Raw genomic sequence first — 15,089 nt, 5'->3', positions numbered from 1 at the left:
CATGATCGAGTGGGGGCGGGCCTTGGTGCACATGCTGTTGGCCTGTTGCACTTCCCCCCACTGTAGAGCGTGCATGTGCACATTTTGTTACCGGGGTGGACTGGGTGGTTTTCCAAATCACCCAAATCACTGAATGCTCCTTTAAGGGTTATTATCTGAAATGAATTCTCTTCCTAACTTTTTCAGGATTATTATGTGGCCAACTCCACACTTTCCATTTGAGTCCGGGGATCCAGGCGCACCGTTGGTCCCCATGTACCCACCCTTAAATAATGTTTCCGTTCAGAAAACAACAGCTGAATTGTTAAGCCATATAGATGCCAACAACAAACTGGGCAGTAAACTGAACTGATTATACCACATACTGTGAGCTTCTCAAACTCATTCCAAGTCTCATTCAGTCCATCTGAGATAGCAGCTGGGTTTATTTAACTGGGAAATCAAATATTACTAAAGACCTCAGGACCAGTTTATTTTCTTTAACTGAAAGTGTGCTGCATCCCTCAGTAGCTGCCCTAGTCTGCAGCCCTTGGAGAGCTACCAGACATGCAGACAGTCATGGTATCAGGCTAGCTCCCTTTCCTTCGCAACAACATATCAGCAGCAGACAAAAGCCTATCCTATCAGTTACATCCCCAAAACTAAACACTGACCTTGAGCCTGTCTCCCTCTCACAATATAGGAAATTGTAGCCCGGTAGCATGGTGGGACAGCCAGCTGGGCAAAAGCGTGAACACATATGCCATGTACAGTACAGTTCAATTCCTCCATATGTTACTCTCTCTGTCCTGTACATCCATCACCAGCAGCCTAAGCCTTAGGAGTGATGTCACCAGCGGAACATTACCTCTGCCCACTGTGCCCAGAGCCATAGAGTAAGACAGAGTTGCGAAAACTTCGTGGGGCCAGTCCAATGGCGGCTCTTCTACATACATAGACTTCTATTGGCGAATAGGGACACTGGAAGTTAAATTTACGGAATCTACAGGCTCGCGCGAGTACATGAACCACGTGACCAGGCTGTTTTCTGCCCCCTCAATGTCGCAACTCTTTCTATACTCTATGGCTCTGCCTCTGCCTGGCTTTAGCTGACGTAGTACACATTCTAAAAAGAAAACTCACTCAATGATTGTGATTTGACTACCCAACAATTTTCCTAAAATAGCTAAAACTTGGTCATGACTCATAATGTGACCAACGTTCAGAATGTAACCAATGTAATTTGCATTCTACAGTTTACTCAAACCTCCATGGATAAACTGTTCCACTCTCAAGAAAGAGGACATCGCATTTGAGACAAATTTGAGTACACAGCAAGGGTTTGCGTCACAACTGAGCGAAGACGACCCACACAGCCTGTGGAAAGGATAAGGATTACACATGATATATGACTTCAGAACAAAAGCCAACTGCTGTCACCCCCTCCCTTCCGAAAAAGATGAATACCTACTACGCTCGTTTTGAGATCACAGACAATAACAAACCACCCTCCACAGCCGTCTCTGCTGACAAGACCTGCATATGCGTGCCGAAGGTGACATCACCCTCGGCACTTCGAGGAGCAGAGACTGACGAGGGTTGCATACAATAGGTGCCGTGGATGACGTCACCACACTTGTTATTGTCGTGTCCGATATGTACAGGGTTTTGAAGTATAGATCTATTTCGACCTCACTCTAACCTTCCCTACGGTCATAACAAAAGATAAAATAGTCATTCCCACATGACACGGGAAGGCGGTCTCACCATTTAAATTATGCCCGGTGAGCGTGGCTCCGCCTCTTTGCCTCTCTCTCCTCATTGAAGAGACCTGCACACGGTAGGTGCTGTATCTGTTTTGAGATATACCTATTTATTTTTAATTTGGAACTGCTCTTTTTGTTCGTAGTTTCCACACTCGCTGCTTATATAATCCGTACACTTTGGTGCAGGCACCTTTGTGTCTTTGTGGGTTGCAGTGTTGTGTGATTTTATAGCCTATTGTGTTTGTTTGTTGCTATTGCTAAAGCTAAAAGTTAAACACATTGTTGTCGTGTATACTTGTGGTGTTTTTTGCCTACAGGGTTCATAGGCAACCTTCCGTTTGTTGCGGAACGGCCGTGATACGGCTTACGTTTTTTCCTGTTATATTAGCATTGTACCCGTTATTGCGCTGTTCGCAACTGCCAGGGGTTTTCAGTTTGAGTCTCCATCCAAGTTGGTGGTGTTTCTTTTCAGTTCCTTGCACGTTTGTGTGTGTAGTTATTTCACGCTACTATTTTTGTGATACATCACTATTGTTCCAGTCTTAGTGCATTGTGAGTAGGTGAGAAGCTTGTTATTTACTGTCAGTCACGTGAGTTCTTTCCTACAGTCACGTGAGTTCTTTCCCTCTGTGCGCAGCAAGTGGGTCTTGTTGTTTTTGTTATTCTGTTCTTCCCTCTCATGCGTTCGCGTATAGTGAGTAGGTGCATGTTTTGTGTTACATATTGCTGCCCCTGGTGCTGTTCGCAGCTGGTGGGTTTTGTTTTGTGTTCTGTTCCCTCTCGTACGCTCACGTATAGTAAGTATTTTGCATATTGCGGCCCCTAATACACTGCAGACACTAACACAAGCCCTACAGAAATCCCTGGACGGGTGCTACACCAGAATGTTACGTGTGGTACTGAACATCAACCAGGACGAGCACATCACCAACAAGCGTCTGTATGGAGCATTACCAAGTGTATCAGAGAAGATAGCATTAAGGAGGATGAGACTAGCTGGCCACTGCCACCGACACCAAGAACTCCCGGACAAAAAGCTTGTACTGTGGGAACCAACACACGGGCATCGATCGAGAGGACGTCCCACACCTACCTATGTGAATGTACAAAAGAAAGATGCTGGTGCAGAAAGCACAAATGAGCTGGCCAGATGTATGGAGAACCGAGATGACTGGAGACGCTGATGGAGGGCTCGTCTGAGCTCTTGTGCATTTGCGTACTGTGAGCAGGGTTGTATTGAAGAATGGCTTCCCAGGTCTGCCGTAGTTGCCAGGCCGTCATGGACCCCCGTGAAGGCCCTCTCTCATAAGACGGCGCTTCTTTTGGCACTTTCCTCTGCCAACGCGTTGGTGAACTGCAGGCTTTGTCAGTCATGAGGTGGAAGCCTGATGGCACGGGGGTGTCGCTGTGGCCTAACCCTGCGTTTTTGCCCAAGGTGGTTAACCAAGTGCTGGAGATTACAGCATTGCATTCTGCTCTGGGTCCTCAGGACGGTACGGAGGGCCTTTCCACGTTGTGTCCAGTCCGAGCACTGCATGCTTATGTTGACCGCGCACATACGAGGCACAGGCACGTAGCTGTTCGTCTGCTATGGGGGCAAGAGGTTGGGGCTTCCCTTGTCCCAGCAACGGCTGTCGCAGTGGCTCATGGATACAATCTCTGCAGCCTATGTTGATCTAGGCCAGCTGATCCCTGAGAATGTGGTGGCTCACTCCACAAGGGGGGTGGCCACTTGCTGGACTGCTCTAAAAGGGGTATCCATGGAGGAGATTTGCGCAGCAGCTTCATCACTGTGCCTTGCACTGAACATGGCGTCTTTGGGCTCTACCGTGCTGCTTGCAGCTGCCCAGCGAGATGGTGATGTAGCTGAGCCCCCTGTTCCTCGCGACCCAGTTGGCATTAGTCATCCATTGTTATGACCATAGTGAGGTCGAAATAGATCGTAATTGCGTCCGAAGGTCGCAGTTAACTATGGAATCGTGCGTTTTTTGTCCCTCATATATTGTGCCCAGGTCTCAGGACATCACTATGACATTGTGGTGATTTGTTTGGAGCCACCGTCATTTCTAACAGCAACCTTGAACCTGTCAGTTAAACTTCACCCGCACGCCCATACACACACACCTCCATTGTCTCGACCACTAAGAAGCACTCAGGGCAAGCGACGCACGGAGCGTCGTTACGTTTTTATGAATGGAGGTGCAGTGAGTAGGAAGAGAGGAGAGAAGGACGAAGCGGGGACTCACGGCTGCAGAAGTGTTGTGCGTTGTGCTGTAGTTAGCTCCAGTATTAGCTCTAGCTTGCGTCTTCGACAGGAGGATCAGAGGTCTATTCCTACATAAGTGCAACAAGAGACGAGCTATGACCACGTCGCATAATAAACACAACAGTGGTGCTATCTGTCTGGTGTTTGTTACTGACGGTGAATGGCCAGAGAACCGTAAAACCAGGACTGGAGTTGAGTGGAGTTTGACAGGTCGGTTGTAACAGTATTTTGCAAAGAGGAGTTTAATAAAGAAGACAAGTTTATTTTTGCTTTGGATTAGTTTGGAGAGTAACTATTATTTACCTTAAAGGGAAGTTTTTAGTTGGTGTTCTGATTTTCTTTAGTTTGGGGAAAAAGGAAAACCCGGATTTGATGTGATTTTTCTGTGGGTTTAATATTTTAACTGAACTGAACTGGATTTGAATTTAATTGAATTCCCTTTTCAATATAAGAAACTCAACTTGAAATATTGTGTTTATTATTGTTGTGAATTGTGATTGCCTATCTGCATTTAAGGGTTGGTTTATTGACAAATGATTTATGGTTTTCTGATTCTACGATTGTAAGGGTTCATCTGAGGGTACATGTACCCTTTGTAGCGTTTGATTTTCTTATTTAATACTTTATTATTGTCAGGACTCGCCCTGACTGGCACCACAGCAAACACACTAAAAAGGTACCATTCAAACCGCTACAACATCATCAGGGATGATAGTAAATCAGGGATCATTGTAAATGCGACCTGCTGTCCTAATTAAGCCCATATATGGAGATCCCTGATGTCATCAATATTAGTATATGGATATATGTCAGAACCTGTACTGACATTCCATATGTTGAATCGATCCCCATCCATCCTTCCTCTTCGATGTCTCCCTTTTGACTGGTACCTGTCCATTTAAACTCTAGACAGGCCTGCCCCAAAGTTATTTGTGTAGCCGCACCCGGCAGCCGGCTAAACTTGAGTTCTCAACAGGCCCAAAAATTAAGCCCCGGCCCTACCTGGGCCATCATCAAACCCTGTACACTCAAGACACTGCCCCCGCTGCCACCCTTAGATCTCCATATACGGAACTGACCTGTTCTGACATTCCATATGTTGATCTGAGCTCATCAAAACCGGTACACTCAAGACACGCTCCATATATGGCCAGTGCGCGCCCTCAGGCGTCTTACTAGTATCTATAACTATGGATCTATGAGACCAAACGATGACCGTCACTATCTCCTGTCGCTCAGAACGTTCTGAGGCGTTCAGGGCTGGAGGTGAAGCCGCACTCACCGGGCATAATTTAAACAGTGAGGCCGCCTCCCCGGGTCATGTGGGCATGACTATTTTGATATTTTGGTCTTGAGAATAGGTAGATGAGGGCATAATTCATTGTTATGACCGTAGTGACGGTCATCGTTCGGTATCATAGATCCATAGTTATAGACAACGTGAGATAAATACTGGTAAATGTACCACCACCCGTCTGTGGGTTTGAATCCACCGTGGTGCATCCGGCTTTGTCTAACGCCATCTACACGTGGCCCATGTTTGGGGGAGGGAACTGGCATTGGTCACTGCACGTATTCCTATCCTACTGGATCAAGTCTTGGGTGAAACTGGGTGAAACTGAAAACTGAATTAACCCAGCGGCATAAAATAAAATAGGTCTAATTAAAAAATATATAATTACCTTACAGAGGGGCAAATCAGTAATTATATCTACGCTGTTATTTATGAATTTCCTCAGCAAAGAAATTGTATTAATTGAAGTGTCCACGCTGATAAACTCTCGCTATGAAATCCCATGGCTTGTTACACTCTTACACTTAACTTTTGATCAGTACGAGTTTATATTGCAGTATTTTTATATATTCAGTCTGGCATTATTTTGTGGCCGCAATTTTCTGTTGAGGACAAAGAGGGAAAGAAATAGATCTGGCAATTGTCATCTAATATTTCCATTAGGATCAAAGTCAGAGAGGACGGAGAAGACAACACAGAAGAGGACATAATGGACAGAGAGAGAGAGAGAGAGAGAGAGGTGGAATTGCAAGGAATGTCCTGTCAGGCATGACAGATGTCTTGCGGAAGTGGTTGGAGCGGTGGATAGGAGTGTTTAAAAAGCTCTCTGTGTCTAAGAGGAACACGTTAGATCTCCACTGGGTTGAAACGAGGTGACTTTGAGTCTTTCAGACACATACATGCATATACCTCGGGGGAAGAGCTAGTTGTGTGTGTGTGTGTGTGTGTGTGTGTGTGTGTGTGTGTGTGTGTGTGTGTGTGTGTGTGTGTGTGTGTGTGTGTGTGTGTGTGTGTGTGTGTGTGTGTGTGTGTGTGTGTGTGTGTGTGTGTGTGCAAGTGCGTATCATATACGTGTGTGTGTGTGTGTGTGTGTGTGTGTGTGTGTGTGTGTGTGTGTTGCTGTCTGGATCTGAGAGAGCTTTTTTTTTTGCTGGTGACAAGATGCTAATGTGCCATAGCACTCTGAGGTGTGTGCGTGGGTGGGATGTTTGAGAATGAATTATCACCAGCAGTGGTTCCCAAACGGTGTGGAATGCTGTGAGACAAGTCCATGTGTACCTTGGGGATTTTGTGACTAGTACACCTTATTATTGTAATATACCACGACTAAATGGTTATTAAATTCACTGCTTTTGACATAAAAATCAGCTGTTGACCACCAGCATTTTCTCAGTGCAACCCTTATTTTTAAGGATCCCCCGGGACCTGCAAAAGGGTAAAATCATCCCTGAATGGCTTCTGACAGAAATAGGTGGAGAGAAGCCTCGCCCCCTCCCCATTCGAATCCTACTTGCGCCACTATTTTTTGTGCCAACCGCAAACAACTTTTTTTGGCCGATAAAGTCCAGTTTTAGACCGCGACACAGTCTGTGAGGTTAGAGTTAGTGTTAGGGTTTGTGAGGTTAGGGTTAGTGTTATGGTAATTTTGTCAGAAAGGCAGTTACCAGACTGCTATTTCTGTCAGAAATACATTTATCACAATGTATTTCTATCAGAAATGCATTAATCAGATGGTACCTTATTGGCCTGAAGTTTTTTTCCGATGGAAAGGTCCTAAAAAAACGGGGTCGTATTATAATCGGGGACTAGACTATTTGACATTCAATGTCTTGAAAAATTGTGGTCATCTTATAATCAGAGTCATCTTATATTTGGGACAATGCGGTACACAATTCTGTCAGAAAGACATTTATCACACTATGTTCGTCCAGGGAAACTCTCCCCTGTCAGGTGAAAAGAAGCAGCTTGGACTCATGCATAGAAGGAAGCAATGGGTAAAAATGGGTTGCAAAATTGTGGGATAAAAAAATAAATAAAGAAATGCATTAATCAGATGGTAATTCTGTCAGAATCTGTCAGGCTTTCGCGTTCAGTGTCATTCAAAGTGAGGGAAGCCTCACCCCTATATTTCTGTCAGAAGCAGTTGAGGACTGATTTCACCCCGCTACCTATAGGACCCAAAAACCTGAACCGGAAGTTGACTTACAATGTGTGTTGTGAATAGAAGACATTGTTTTACTACGATCATCACTACTTTGGCTATGGGCCCTCGAATAAAGCTTGTTTTGATGGGACAAGCTCACAGTGCGTTGCACCGCGCCGCATTGTGAGCTTGTAGATCCGCTCTTTTCAAAATGGCCAAAATGTATATAGGGCTGAAATGGTTAATGCACATGTTTTCTAATAATAATCCAAATCTACAAAGTAACTAATAACTAATGTTTTCAATTAAATGTAGTGGAGTAAAAGTACAATATTTGGATCCAAGATTTAGAAATGATCTTCCAGAGATATTATTAGCTAGTATTATGTGGACTGCACATAATTTATAATGGCTCTGTTATTCTGTTTTAATAATACTGTACCATCTATAATAGCATAACGGCAAAATGTCAAATTACATTATGGCATCTACAAAAGAATGACATTGTCTACTATAACATAATGATGTTAATATCCCTTTGGGTCCTGTTGACCAGACATGTTGTACAGATTGTGTTCGCACACATCGTCTCTTGTGGCAGGTTTATTCTTAGGTTTAGTCTATTTCAACGTGCTGCTGGTGAAGATATCACCATACAGTATATCTTCTCATCACCATATTAGCTATCCCATTACAGCCACTGCTCATGCATTGCAGGGCTGATGGAGAGATGTAAAATGGGATTATCACTGCGTGGGCGAAGGCCATGTCTGTCTGTCTGTCTGTCTGTCTGTCTGTCGTTCTGTCGTTCTGTCTGTCTGTCTGTCTGTCTGTCTGTCTGTCTACACATACAGTGCATGCGTGCGTGCGTTTAGAATAGATTTATATGATTTCTGTTTTGGTTTGATTTTGGTTTATTCTCGCTATCCTCACTTGTGGGAGGATTGATTGAAGTACTTATTAACTTAACAGATTGGAGAATTACAGTAGGCCTACATTTCAAGCACAACTTTAACTGCTTGTGGCGGAACGTTCCGTCAGAAGGAATCCAACCAGCAACTGCTTCTGGCGTAATGTTTTGTCTGATAAGCTTTATTATTGATATCAAACCGGATCGCTGATTTCAATTTTTTAATAATTTTTTTGCTTGGCCTTTCCTTCTTTAGCGATCCTAGACCGGGTTGCGCAACCGCGCTGCCGTCCACCTCCCATTATACAGGCTGACTAAAAAGCTGAATAACTCCTAATCTAGGGAGCTCTCCATGGTTTGGACAAAATGCGCAATGTTCGGAGGTCTTTGCTGATTATCCGGTGGTTTAGATGGAAACATTGGCGCTTTCTAGAGCAAGGATGGCTTCATTTTAGCTCGCTAGCATTGACGCTATTTATGTAGCATTAAACATGGACGCCCAAAACGGGATGTCAGTCCAGTGTGTGCAGCATTGAAATCACCAAGTGTATATTTGTACGTCTCTAAATGTTATGATGAATTGAACATGGTGGACCCTATTGTAAACAAGTGTAATGCTTTATGGTGTCGTCCACAGTTAGGCTACACTTATACTGCCACCTGCTGGACGCACAGCCAACCTCAGATTGCCGAGGCCATTGGGTGCAGTACTTAGTTTAGACCTAGGTTTAGACTCAACAGGAAATCATCATAGGAGGTAAAAAGGGGAAAAACATAAGCCTATACAGTGAGGGGAAAAGGGGGTGGGTGGGGGGATCAGATTTTACGGGGGCCAGTTTAGAATTGCAGCCGTCCGTATACTGTAGGTGCCCAGAGGATGGCCAGGTCGCAGGTGAGCCGGCGAGGAGGACAGAGATACACTGATTAGATGAGATAAGTGAGCAGAGTATTGTTAAATTCTACTGGGTGTGGAGAAGTGCCATACAATCATGTACTCATGCAATCGTGTACTGCAACAACAGTATAATATGTCTGTCACATAAGAAATAAACCAATCACAGCCCAGGCCGTTACATGCATGATGTAACAAAATGGAACCAGTCTGCATCACAAAGAAATACCTGGAGTCAAAGTGAAACTCACTTTGACATAGTGCATAGTTTGCACATATAGGTGTACCATTATGGGAGACTCTTTATGGCGGAGCCTGGGAGTCGATGGTTACTGAGGGGACGCTTGTTTTACAGGTTAGGGTTAGGTTAGGCATAGTTTTTGTGAGGTTAGGGTTAGGGTTAGGAATAGCTTTTGTGAGGTTAGGGTTAGGTTTAGGCATAGTTTTTGTGAGGTTATATGACCCCACCCTACTACTGTAGTAGTAGCCGGCGAAAAACAAGCATCCCATCAGCGCCCATCGAAACCCAGGATCTGCAAAAATGAGACTCCTGTACTGTTACCCCCCAAGTTCGCCCCTAGACAACTCTCCTGGAGCCAGTTGCTCTAGGCAGAGCTCCAGTCTTCCCTCTGATGTGTCTACCAACCTGTCATTCTGTCACATCACCTGTTTATTTGTCTGCCTGCATACCCATCTGTCTGCTTGCCAGTTCGGTCTCTCTGTCAGCCTGACTAATCGTGTGTCTCCCTCATTCCTGCCAACACTAGACAGCAAAAAATAAGAAGATTTTCCTGTTGGGAGCCTGACTTAGTATTCACTGACTTAGCATTCGCTGATTGACGGAAGGAAGGATGGAAGTAAACAGTAAAATCCTCAGTGTTCAATTCATTCCAAGACTCTCACAGTTACATCAGCACTCAGTATTTTTCTGGGTATCCTCTTCAAGCAACGCTGGTATCAAGGGCTGCCCAGCATGTCCAGTAGTCATCTCTGTCCCTCATTAGGACAACCGTCTCACTGCTGGTCCTTTTTCTAAAGGGGACCCTGCTGTGACCTGAAAACTGCCATATCTGTTTGAAGGGCATCCCAGGATGTCCTTTAATTTCCTTTCCTGCATCCTGCCTTTCCTTCTTTGTCGCCGGCCCATCCATCATTCTTTTCTCGAGGAGAACTTCTTAATTAGTGCAGTTATCAGAAGTTAAAAAAAGAAAAGGAAAAAAATGATAACGAAGATCCACAAAGAGGCACTGGAGCCACACTCTAATTCCACATTCACACGCCTTCGTCTCTCTGCTGACCGGATAGATTGGATGTTCTGAATATGCTATGTTATAATGAAACAAGCTAAAAATAACTAGCAGCTCATTTTTGCCCCTAATAGAGCACTTTATCCAATGGAAACCCCCGTTGAGCAAACTCTTTGAGGGCCATTTGAAATGCCATCAAGCACTCTTTCTCTTTGACTTGGCAAATGCCCCAGTATATCTGTAGTTAATGAGACATCTAACATGCGAAGACATGGACGGCGGGAGTGGCGGGTTCAGACTGATATGTGAATGACTATTGAGACCAGCGAGGCCTGCTGTCTGATCAGCTTGGGGAAGCGAAAGTTCTCTATTATAAAAAAAGGAATTCCAACATTGTTTATGTTTTATTGTTTACTGTTTCCCGATTGGTGCCTTTTGCGTCTGGATAAACTTGTCTCCTCCACCCGAAACAAGCAACAGAAAGGTTTCGGTAGCTCGGGGTGACTGCTCAGCATGCGGTGGTACTTAAGTTGCTAGATGCCAATTAGCCCAAGGGGAGATATGGCTTTAATTTGCGATGACTGGTCTGCTGCTGGATTTTGGCCCTGAGGATGATATGGCAGTTGACCAGCTCCCCTTCTCTGCCCCTGTACCACCCCTCAGCTAGGGCAAATAAAGCTCAAGTTATAATGTCACAATGAAATATGGTAGGTCATTTTAGAGTAAGCTGTCCATCAGGGATAATATGACATTTGATAAAAGCATTTGGTGAACTGCTTTTATCCCAAGTGCCTTACAGTCACATTCAAACTTCCATTCTTGCCAGTATTAATGCCAGATACAAACCATAATACACCATAATACAATACACATTTAACCTACACTTCAGGGTTAAAGGTCCCTGCACACTGCAGTTTTTCCACATTTTCCCCCAAAAAACACGTCCAGTCTGTGATGGATATATTTAATTTTGTTTACAAACAATTCCATGATGGCCATGTCTTCATTATCATCATAGTCCATAATCATTTTAACTTTGTTATACTATCATAGTTCTGTCGCCATGCACATTCATACAGTCTCAGTATGAATGTTTGCTAGGCGTGATATTGTTGGACAATGTTTTGGATTTAAGTGCCTACTGTAGCCTCCTTATCAAACCTTCGTATGTTCAACAAACTGATAGGAACTGTGCAGGAGTTGAGGTCAATTTACTAAGTGAAATGAGAAATGAAGCCTGTCTAAAGGTTCCAACTACAGATCTTGTGACTTCGACGTCACTCCGCCACCCAACGTCTTCACTTCGCTGGGCCAATCAGGAGCTGCCAACCACCACGCCTGTTCATCATCATCATCGTCATCTGACAGCACCGGACATGGACTCTATTCTCCTCTAATCACGATAAAAATAATAATAAAATAAAATAAACTGACGTCATCTCCATCTGAAAAAGACCATGTGCAATGCCAGGAACTCTTTTCGGAACTTTCGGACATTGGATTATTTCTGTAACCTACAGTATATGGATTCCTTCATGCATTGAAGGAAGCATGAGCTCATGTTGGGGCTCTCCCCAGGTTGACAGAGGGAGATTACTGGCAATCTCTGCGCACATGCACGTATGTACGCGCACACACAAAACCACACACACGTGCACGCACGCACACACGCACGCACAAACGAACACACACACATGCTTAGAAATATGTGTGACCTAGTTAACCTTTCATGCAAGCTTTCACTTCTCCTTTCAAGTTCTAAAAATAACTTAACGTTAAATGAAATATGACTGCACTTCAACATGCATAATGCAGTGAGCAGTTAGTCTGCCATGCCTTACGTAACACATTCACAACTCTTGACTGAATACTTATTTGATACATTGATGCTGCCCAATGTACTCTAAGAACATTGTTTGCAAATGGACAGGGCACAAATGTACTAATCTAATTGTCATTTAATATTAGTTTAATATTACTCGATTAATAGAGTACTTGAGAGACCATTCTATGATGTCAGTATCACATTCACGCACGCACGCACACACGTGTAGGCCATTCTATGATGTCAGTGAATTAAGTCATATTGATGACATCCGTGATCTCCATATATGGGAATAAAAGGGATACAAAGATTGCTGACATCAGGGAAAGCCATATATGGAGTTAAACAGCACCTTCATAATACAGAGACTTTGAAGTGAATCAGTTGGGTGGTTATTAGGATGCGTGGATATAGATATAGAATAAAGGATGCTACAATTGCAGAATACTTGGATGCCAGTGTATGATATCAGAACTAGGACATCAAGTCAGTGCCCGTTGTCAGTACAGTGACATCAAACATCTCCATATATTTTGGCAAAGATTCAGCACGCCTCTAAAAACTTAAATATTATTATCCAAAAGACATAGATAGCATAGAGATTGAGTATTGGTGTTCAAACACCATAGATTGGATATATTATTTATTCCTTCATCATGGATGTAGATTGTGCGTGCCTTTAATGACTTGCCCTTTGTGATGTAGTGATGACAAAACTGTGACGTGGCAGTGTTGATGATTTGGCCTTTAAAAGGCAGAGTCACAGAGAAATCACTGAATACACTGAGCCAAGTCAGAGACTGCAAGTGTAACAGAGACTCCCATAGACCTACTATAGCTACGTACAATTCAACTGGATTGAAATGGCTTTGAGAAGAATACAGAAGGAGTTGCAGGACTTGCAGCGGGACCCACCAGCTCAGTGTTCAGCTGGTCCAGTCGGCGATGACTTATTTCACTGGCAAGCTACCATCATGGGACCGACCGACAGCCCGTTTCAAGGAGGGCTCTTCTTCCTTGATATCCACTTTCCCACAGACTATCCCTTTAAACCACCAAAGGTAGCCTTCACCACCAGAATCTATCACCCGAACATAAACAGCAATGGTAGCATCTGCCTTGACATCTTACGGTCACAGTGGTCACCTGCACTTACAATTTCAAAAGTGCTGTTATCCATATGCTCTCTGCTATGCGACCCAAACCCAAATGACCCTCTTGTTGTAGACATTGCACATGTCTATAAATCCGACAAGCAGAAGTACAACGCATTAGCCAGAGAATGGACTCAAAAGTATGCAATTTGAAATACTGAAGGTTTGGCAATAGTGGCGATGGTTTGAGTGCATATCTTCCCCACTAATACTTCCAGTATATTCCAATTTCCAACTTCTCAACACATTGCATTTCCACCCACTCCCCCTTTTCCTTTGGGTTAGTATAATTACATTACTGGTGAGATGCCCTGCAAAAAAATTATAAAGAAAGAAAAACTAAGAAAAAATTGTGATAAAATTTGACAAAGTTATGCTTTTTTTCACCTCCTTGTTAGACATTTATATTTTATGGTATGAACCTTACAGAAACAATTTCTATTTTCCATAAAAACCCCAAAGATAAAATAAATACACAAAAAAAATGCAGGTCACAGACATACAGCTGCCAAGTGTGCAAATAGCAGAGAAGAGCCATGTCACAAACAGACGATGGCAGACAGTGACAGTGGAAGCCCTACCTACATAACTATCATGTTATGATATGTCACTCACAGAATTCATTGAGCTGGTACTATCCACAGCCTGGAGTCGCGCTACAGATGTTCTCACCGTCTTAGGTCACATCCTTGGCAGCTGGTGCTAAGATGCTATTCTAGGAAGGTGTCAAGCTGCAATTTATGGGTGGGGGAGAAGCTGGAGCTCTGTCGGAAAGGCTTCTCTCCAGGGAGAAGTGTGTTGAAGCGTGGGAGACGATGGCAAGCAAGTGACTGAGGCGTGTGGAGGAGTTGGAGAAGAAACTTAATGAGGGGAATGATTGAGGTGGAGGAGAGGCAACGGGTGGAAGACAGAGAATTTAGGTGGAGACAAACATCACCTTAACGGCACCTTAAGGGCATCTATCAATTTGATTGTAAGACAATCATCACATCGTTTCAACATGGCACAATGGTCCTTGACTCTATCCCTTTTTTTCTAGTTGACATTACTCCTGTATAGTCGACCACCCGATGTGGTAAAATGTGCAAGGATGTCTTCTCTGTACTATTTTTGGATACTTTTAGTAAGCTGCCCACTTCTCTGGCAAATGGATGAATTCAGATATACCAAGACCTGAATGTATTCTGAAGAGAATGTGGAACCTCTTGATAACCTGTGCAATACACGTACGTATGTATGTACAGTACAAATATCTATATGTATTGTTTGTTGCAGCTAATGCCTTCGTTTCACCAGCACTGTTGGTGTGAAGCCATTTTTATAGCGTGGCTCTAATATGTCCCTCTAGTCTAGAATATTGTCTGTCTGTGAGTCCTTCTGTCTGCTGTCTGGGGGCTAATCTTAAACCGTTAATCACTGCCAGATTTCCTGTGCATGCTGCCAGTAGGCCGAATAAGAACCTCACTCACTTTTTGAGTGGTGCAAACCACTCCAATAACCAGCTTTGTCTGTATCTATGTGTCTATGTATGTGTGTACCTGTACGTGTGTGTACCTGTACGTGGGACCCAAAAAAATGAGCATGGTTACTATGGTCACTGACATTACGTCAGA

General features: G+C 43.8%; 1 protein-coding gene across 1 annotated transcript; it reads left to right on the top strand.

Annotated features, from left to right (window-relative positions):
* Nucleotides 1-13,159: 13,159 nt before the first annotated feature.
* On the top strand, nucleotides 13,160-13,629 carry LOC306921228 (ubiquitin-conjugating enzyme E2 D4-like; the record flags this gene model as incomplete). Its single annotated transcript, XM_079498339.1, has 1 exon — nucleotides 13,160-13,629. Exon 1 carries the CDS (start codon nucleotides 13,186-13,188, stop codon nucleotides 13,627-13,629), a length of 444 nt encoding a protein of 147 aa, XP_079354465.1. The 5' UTR covers nucleotides 13,160-13,185.
* Nucleotides 13,630-15,089: the final 1,460 nt, after the last annotated feature.

Source organism: Electrona antarctica (genome assembly GCF_951216825.1).
Source record: "Electrona antarctica genome assembly, chromosome: 4".
NCBI classification, from domain to species: Eukaryota; Metazoa; Chordata; class Actinopteri; order Myctophiformes; family Myctophidae; genus Electrona; species Electrona antarctica.
Note: the sequence above shows the minus strand (reverse complement) of the source record. Positions and strands in the feature narration are given on the sequence as shown.